This window comes from Zerene cesonia, chromosome 26 (assembly GCF_012273895.1).
Source record: "Zerene cesonia ecotype Mississippi chromosome 26, Zerene_cesonia_1.1, whole genome shotgun sequence".
Lineage (NCBI taxonomy): Eukaryota > Metazoa > Arthropoda > Insecta > Lepidoptera > Pieridae > Zerene > Zerene cesonia.
The window spans coordinates 4,028,171-4,037,222 of NC_052127.1; the positions used below are offsets into that span (position 1 = coordinate 4,028,171).

At 34.4% G+C, this 9,052-nt stretch overlaps 1 protein-coding gene across 2 annotated transcripts in view; it reads right to left on the reverse strand.

Moving 5' to 3' along the window:
* LOC119836893 (transmembrane protein 68) overlaps window positions 1–9,052 on the reverse strand; it is a 33,137-nt gene that overhangs the window by 9,480 nt on the left and 14,605 nt on the right. For both annotated transcript variants that reach the window (XM_038362338.1, XM_038362336.1), the window contains exon 2: window positions 272–410. In XM_038362338.1, the coding sequence (XP_038218266.1) occupies window positions 272–410 (139 nt within the window). The remainder of the gene's footprint in view (window positions 1–271; window positions 411–9,052) is intronic.

Below are 9,052 nucleotides of genomic sequence, written 5' to 3' on the forward strand. Positions count from 1 at the left end.
TGGGAGAAAAACGAGTGTGAGTTACATACATACATACATACAAACATACAAGTGAAGCTAATAAAAGCGTGTTAAAAACCTATTAAAATCTTTCAACATCATAGAATAATGGCCTCTTATGAGCAATTTGAAATTTGATATTTTTAATGTTGATTCTATTTTCTAACTCATAATACCATCTCCACCCTTATATGACGCCAATCCTATCCATATTTAATATGACAATATATTACCATCGCATAGAATAATTGTTATCTCAAATACTACATACCTATAAAGTCTATAAAGATGGAAGATAATACTGCTCAGGTATATGAGTACGATGATGACAGCCGGCAGGAGGAAGGTGACGATGACGGGCGTGAGGAACCACGTCAGCCACAGACTGTATTCCGTGTCCACGTACTCCACTGTAAGAAGAACATTCTAGACGTTAGGTTGGAAGCATTTTAGGAACTATTCTTATATAAGAACAGTATTATATGAAAAATATAAAGGATAGACAAAAATTTATAATAAATGGCGTTTCTTTCACAACTAGGCCATATAGATCCAGGTGGTTTTATAAAAAAAGAACTAAAAAGCATAAGAACGCTAGTAGTTACCTAATAATTTCTAGTTGCAAAAATAGTAACTTTTTTATACAATAGAAGACTATTGTTTAGGATTTAAAATAAATAATATAAGAGCAAGTAGTAGATAAGAGTGTGTGATCTCTGATATAAAAAAGAAATTCTATTAGAAATTCCAATTAATTGATTGAATGATTAGGAAAAGGGCTGAGAGAGCTATCGTAATAATGCAATATATATAAATATAATTGGTTTATCTAACATCGTGCTAGATTCATAACATAATCAATGATGATGAAATACTCGATACAAAACAAATAACAAGCTTAAACATTATAGATCTATAGCGTATCTGCTTAGAACCTGAGGTGGGTTGCCTACAGGGGTTGTATTGTTGCATATTTAATTTGCAAAAAAGCAACTACAATATAAAGGTACCTACTACAAAGGTTTATAAACACCTCAATCAATGCTAAATACGGACAATGCCACGGGAAACAGATAGTATGTAATATTCCATAAAAAAGGCTATCGCTTCTAACTGCAACGTTATCTTGGGGGAAAAAATATTTGGACACATCGATATCTTAATATATCCGGGTGCACGGGCAACGGGCAGCATGCGCCGCGCATGTGCAGGGCATGCGCTCCGTTTTTTGACGTTAATGGTGCTTAATGAATTGTTTTATCTGTGAGCGTGAATAAAAAATAGATCCGTTTGACTCTGACCCTTTGACCGTGTTCTGGTGCGTTAATAGTGTGTAGTATTATTAGTAGGACAAATCTTTCGTAATTTTTTTATTCTAGTTGAAACATAGCTTTGAATTTGGTATTGTTATAAATTATTAAATTATATTAAATCTAACCCATGTAGGTAACACATAGAGGTACGGTAAGACAGATTTTAAAAATTTTACTTTAGTTCATACCAAAGAATATCAGAAATGTAGCATTTATTTCAGAAATTGCTTATAAACAATAGAGTTTTACAACAACTATTCTTCGACATATAGCGTAGAATCTCAACTTCAAGTCGACAAGAAGTTCAATCTCGAGTCAAGACTCCAATCTGCTATTGGCGAGATATTTATTATGAGCCGGAGGCCCATTTTCTTTTCCTCAACCTTCAGTCCATTCCATATTTCCCATCGCCAGTCATTTCCCTATACCTTACCCCTTAAAAGCGGTCAGTGCATTCGCAGAGGCACTACCTCTGGTTATATTCATGGGTGGTAGTGTTCGCTTACCATCAGGCGAACCACCAGCTCAGTTTTCCGAATATGACATAAAAACAGAAGATGAACGTACGATGCAACAAGGTGAACACAACAAATTAGCAATGTTACGGAAATAACATCTCGACACTCGGAAGGGCTCGCTAATTAGAATCTCCTCTGTCTTATCGCTCGCAGCTTGTAGTGCAACGTTCATGATCACAGCATCCGTATAGACTCAGTCATTAGGTTATCGGTTGACAAGTCTAGCCACGTCTCGTGATTTGTTCATGACGGCACTTTTGCTGGATGACTTGTTCGGGGTTAGTGTCGCGATTAGATTATGGTGGTGACCTGGTGAAATTCTCTGTTCCTATTGCCTGGGCTTATTCATAAATTTTCTTGGAAATAAATGATGGTTCTTTAACAAATTCAATGGTAAGAGTGAAGAGTACTTAAAATCTGTTAATTATACTAAAAAAATAAATCACTATAAATCACTTTGCTAGTAGAATATTTGGCAAAACAATTGGAATAACCTAAATATTTTTAGGTATTTTTCTATCATATCAAATTTGTATTATGTTTGTACCACGCTATCAAATTGAAATCGTATATATCCTGAGGGATATCATAAATCGTCTGATCATAGTCGTACTTTAGGGCATCATAAACATGCATTCAGCTCATGCAGGATTCAGGCAGAACTATTATATTATCTTATCGTTCGAGAAACTTATAACATGTTAACGATTACATAAATCGTTAAACGATATCAAATAGCTTTCATCTACCATATTAGTTACGTTTCTTGCTTATCTTGTATACTTTAATAGAGATTATTAAGCCGCGACACTGAGGGTTCCGCAGAAATAAGCAAGCGCAAAATGATTGTTAACGTACCCATCCAATTTATGACCGTCCAAATGTTGCTTAACCTCGATATGTATTTATTGCTAGATCGGCAACGGAAATACATCATCTATACCGCGGCTTTGTGCGCGGAGTCTAAGTAAATTAACAGTTTTATAAAATTCTTCCCATCAGCTTTACGCGATAAAAGAAGCCTCTATGATTAACTTTTTATACAAATGTTTAATCTAGGATGGATGACCATTCGGTATTTATTCAGTACTAACGGTCCGCCCCGGCTTCGCTCGTGGTATATACCTATTTAGCTTATAGCACTGAGATAAAGTCATAGACATCCAACGGTAAAATAATTTTTGAAATCTGTCCAATACTTCCTGAGATTAGCGCGTTTAAACAAACAATCATACTTTTCTGTTTTAATTATTAGTGTAGCTGCGGCTAGGTTTTTCAATTTTATACCATAATGTACGATATAGGTAGATTTTTTAGAGTTTTAGTTTTTATAGATGTATGGGTGTGTGCTACCCAATCACGCAAAAACCGCTGAAAGGCATTTGATTAAAATTTGCAGTATTGTAGCGTATGCACAAAAACAATGCATAAGCTTTACAAATTCTAGATTCTGTCAGTTGTTACGTCAGCGAGAGAAACCGTGGGGAACAGCTAGTATAATTTACCAATACCAAGAATACAATGAATTAAATACATTTCAAGAGCATGAACACGCAAGAGATTTAAATATTGAATCGCTGTTAATCACAAAACAATATGTTGTTTACGAAGAGATAGGCACTTGATTATTTTACAAATATGTTTTTTTAACGACTAATCGACAGATGTGTGCTCTAACGAAATCAGAACATAACGACATTGAACCAGGTTACGTGGTATGTTATATAGGGTGCTTTTAATTGTACACTATTGTTTAAATATTTCATTTTAATTGTTTTGTTTTTATGTCTTTACCTGAAATATATGTGGTGGTGACAGTGCTGTGAAGCATGACCGACCGACCAGTTTAATTCTCTTTCTGTATTTTTAATAACCTTTATTATGTTAAATCAGCCGACAAAGACTACAAAAACAAGATAAATTATAATATACCAAGATAGATAGAACCGGCGTTTATTATTTTCAACTGACAAAATACTTAGGTCTCAGTAAATTAATGGATAACATAAGACAATAAACACACGCCATGAATATTTTTTACTCGCATATCCTTAAAATAAATTACAACGGCCACCGGTAGCACCTGTCCTTTTTTACACCACTTCGTATGAGCTCACATTAACATAGGTTAATCACAAATAGTACTCAACGTGACATAAATAGCTAGCTGTTGTTTTAAACATATGTTCAAGGCTCTATTTATTTATGGCATACATTGCACGGCAACTCATATGAACCGAAGGTAAAGCTTTTTTGTTTGAAAATTATTCTAGAATGTTCTATATGCGTAGTTAGGTTTATTTTTTTTTTTAATTGCGCCTTTATTTGTAATACTCGTCTATGCTTGAAAGACAGTTATGTTCATTCGAGTATATCTACTATATAAAAATAAGTCGGGTTTTCCTTCCTGACGCTATAACTCCAAAACGCACCAACCGTTTTCCACGGTTTTGCATTCGTTGGAAAGGTCTCGGGCTCCGTGAGGTTTATAGCAAAGAAAATTCAGGAAAAATTTCAACACAAAAAGCCATCTGGTGGCGAAACGGAGTTCGCCGGGTTTGCTAGTAACGTATATGGACGAAATTTTGGCGCATTCGATTACATTGTTAATACCTGACAATTGATTTGACGCTTTTTTTATACAAATTTTGAATTTTCTACGAAATTATTAAACTCAAAGCAAAAATAATATACTATAAACACTGTAGGTTTATAGAAAAATAATTTTATGATATTGAAGTAAAAATATTCACCACCGTTAAGACCGCTTAAATTATTCCTATAACATTAATTGGTCAATAGATCTATGTGATATCGCTACGCAACTATAACTACGCTTACACTACACAATCGCACATCCAAAGTTCATTTCCGTCGACACACGAAATCAATTAGAAATTACATAAAATGAAACATCCTGTATAATGATAAGATACGTGACATTGTATGTGACCAGCTCAATGCCATTGTGAGTTCAAGATCGCTGTTTATTTTTTACGATAACAAGTGAAAATTATTTAGATATATTCTAGATGCCTACGGCGTTATCTGTTTTCGTTGTTTCGTATTGTTTATTCATGGCACATTTTTCTCAATGAAATTAATCTTAAAAAAAGGCGAACAACTTTCGTTCTTTAAGCTATCGTCGTCAATGGAGCTGGTTGGTGGTTCACCTGATGGTAAGCGCTTTAACCGCCCATGAACATTCGTAGAGGCGTGGGGTCGTTTACAGACCTGCAAGGAAGAGTGTACGGGCCTCCGTCTCCCACGCTTAGCGCTATTAACACAGTAGCATTCGCATGCTACTAGATCACGCCAATCTTCTGTGGGGGTGTGGTCCTTGGTGCGAGCCTGCCCAATTCGTGCCAAAGCATACTCGATCGACCCCACATAAGCTTATTCGTATGTATTTCAAATGCAATTTCAATGGATAAAAAGTAATACTTAACACTCAGATAATAACACTTTTTATAAGACAAACTTCATAATACATGATTAATTTCAATGGTATTGTAATTATGATGTTACGGTGCAGCGCACTTTGCATTGTAATCGTTATATGTGAAAAGTCATTATTCAACGTTAATTACGGAGAGATTATATTTTTTACTATTTTTTTTAGTTGAGATATTATAAATCCTCCTTTGAAACCCGCTTTCTGTCTAGTTTAGCTTCCATTGTGTATAATTGTATACTTATAGACTCATATATAATATAGGGGAACGCTTTATTCAATAGCCAACAGTTTTCCCGCCAATTTTGACTATGGAACAAAAATTTTAAACAAAAGAACGTGGAAAGAACGAAACGAACGAACGAACAAAGAACATGGGATATCATAATCAAGTATCATAATCTTGTCCGTAGAGGTAAGATAAATCGATGAAATCAAATGAAACAGATGTATATTGACATTTGCCACATATCCAAGTGGACACGGGACTTCACACACGTAAAGAAATCTATAGACTCTAAAGCATATATAAGCTCTCGGATCTCAGGTGTGTTAGCCACGAACCTACATACATATACTAACGTATAAAGTCAAAAACGAGATTTATAATGACGGTGGAGAAAAAGTGTAGACGGTACGAGCTGGAGCAAATTTTTTGAAGATTGCTTCTTTATAATGGCCAGCTTTATTAGGCATTGCAACCGGTTCGATAGCTTTGTGGGGAAAAATTTAAACTTTTTGAATATTAGATATTATGAAGTTATCAAACATATTATCCAATGGGTCAAGGAAAACAGTTGTTGGGTAGGATGGCCCGATCGATTAATCGAAATTCGTACTAGTTAGTACTTTGTTTTTAGATATATAATGGCTTTGATAAATTTTTTTTAGTGGGAAAATTTTGTATTAACACGCCATGTATCTAGTATCTTCTACTATCCATTGAGTAGTTTTCGATCGGTTGAATAACAAACATCTTATCAAACATCAAAACTTTCTCATTTTATTATATGAAAAAAAAATCTTATTAAGTACATTTTACATACATACATTACGTAATTCTCTACGTTTTCATACAAACAATCTTCCGTTGACCATAATACACCATTAATGGGACACCCTGTGTATACAACCATGTCTATTCATAAAGAAGACTATAGGCTATAGTGTAAACCATCATTTGAGACGTGGCATTGCCTTTAGTATTATTATGTCTCTACAGAAAAGTCCTCATAACGAGAATATATATAATTATATAATATAATTGTTTATTTTAGTGAATTTCGTAGCAGTACTAATAACGCTGACATACCCATTGTTGCAATGTCGGTAATCCACTGACACACTTTATTTTATCGAGAATTACCTACGGTGACAATTGAATAATTTAAATTCAGTGTCATAACATCGATACAATCCCTACTAATATTATAAATGCGAAAGTAACTCTGTCTGTCTGTCTGTTACGCTTTCACGCCTAAACCACTGAACCGATTTTGATAAAATTTGGCATGAAGATAGAACTGAACTTGGGAAAGGACGTATGCTACTTTTTATCGCGAAAAAAGAATAGAAAGGGTTGAAAGAAAGGATGAAAGTTTGTATGAAAGTTCGTTATAGTCAAACCGATTGTGATGAAACTTGGTATGATGATGGAGCTAACCATGGGAAAGAACAAAACATACTTTTTAATGCGAAGAAAATACCCCTTACCATGTCGCGCGATATGAGCGAATTCTACGCGGGTGAAGCCGCGGGCGGAAAGCTAGTAATAAATATAGTTTAAATAAGTTTTGATTATGACGATCAATATATTTATGTCCTGCGTGTTTTATCTTCAACAACACAAATTATACAATTTGATAGAACTAAACCAACTTTATATGGGGCCACTACGGGAGCACATACATATCAAATAGTGAAAGGATTTTTGAAATTGGTGCAGCATTTCACGAGATAAGCGCGTTCAAACAAACGCACATCAGCTTTATATTATTAGTGTACTCGTAGATAATCTTCGAGTAATCGCAACTCGATCATAATATAAATATTTAAAAATTATATTTAATTGTTAAATATGAAATATTTGTTGTGGTTATATATTTAAAATACATTTATTTAGTACTAGCTACTGCTCGCAGCTTCGCCCGCGCGGTCGTAATAAATTTTCATGGTACAAACATTCATCCTCTATTTTATGCCCTTGGGGGTAGAATTTATTAGTGGATCCTTTCGAGTGAAGTCCTTTCTTAGCGGATGCCTACGACATACCATCTATCTGCATGTCAAATTTCAGCCCGATCTGTCCAGTGGTTTGGGCTGTGCGTTGATAGATCACGATGTCAGTCAGTCAGTCAGTTCTCAAGCTTTGAGTTTTATATTAATAGATGTATTTTCATTGTTATAGTATGATAAGCATAAAAAACAAGTTACACCATAGTATTTTTGTGTGTTTGATTTTACGCGAGTATTATACATTTAGAAATTAAAAACTTTTTAACGGATTTTGAACGCGATTTATTCATTATATTATTAACCCGACGTTTGGAACACTTTACAGCGAGCGAGCGTCACGGGGAGACTGATAATATAATGAATAAATCGGGTTTAAAATCCGTTAAAAAGTTTTCAATTTCTAAAAGTCATGTACCATGTTTGCTTTACAAGCACACCCACAAACAGCCACTTCAAACAGACGAAGTCATGGAAAGCTATGCCGTTTGAACAACACGAGTGATAGATGCTTCATACAATATATCTCAATATACTCTACATCGTAAATCAATCTCCAATTAAAATAGAAATGAATACCAATTGCTTCACACAAGCGGTTAATGTGGTCTGCTTTCCCGCTATAACCACTGTTTCTACACCATATCATTGTTAACTACAACTTATTGCACGTAGAGGGTGCGTGTTGTATTACGGACGTAAATACTTACGCACACATACACATATATAAACGAAGTGTACAGATAGAAAGATATCCAAATTAATTAAAAATAAAACTAAAAAAAACACGCTGTAATGACAATTTAGTCTCACTTGCTCTTACACAGTGTACACGGGAGTTATTTAATCCAGGCGAATACTAATTACCGATCCTTGATAATTGTGCAAGTTTTGTATTACAAATGTCCGTTTAAAACGGGTCAAAACAAGGCGGTTACATACAAACATACATGTTATACACAATCATACAGGTGAAACTTATAGAAAAACATGATAAAAAGTGATCCGGACATTCGTTTTGAAAATAGAACTGAGCGAGTTTCGCGCCAAAAAAGTAGTTAATATTTACGCACATGTAAACATAACATCTACATAAACAAAGTCTATGGTTAATGAGATGTGCAATTTAAAAAGTTATCCCGATACCAGGTTTGAAAAAAGAACGAGTTTCGCGCCTAAAAAGTATTCGCACCAGTTTCTCGCAAGCTTTTTTTTCTGTAGAGGTTTCCGGTCAAGTGCATTATTTAAGAAGCTTGTTGCTCACTTGTTGAACTTGAAACTAACGCGCTGAGAGAAAATTTGGAAGTAAAATATTTCTGCTCTGTATCATTCTGTTAATATCGTATGTCCTTATTTGATATGTAACGTCGTAGGTGAGTACTGTTATCGATATTTATATTCAACAATCACTATACTAATATTGCACATACAAATCAGACAGGTTCTAGATATGAATCCTGATATACCTAGTCTTGCCATAAATATTGTAATAAAGAAAAAAGAAAATTGTTAACTGCAAATAACATTTATTACTT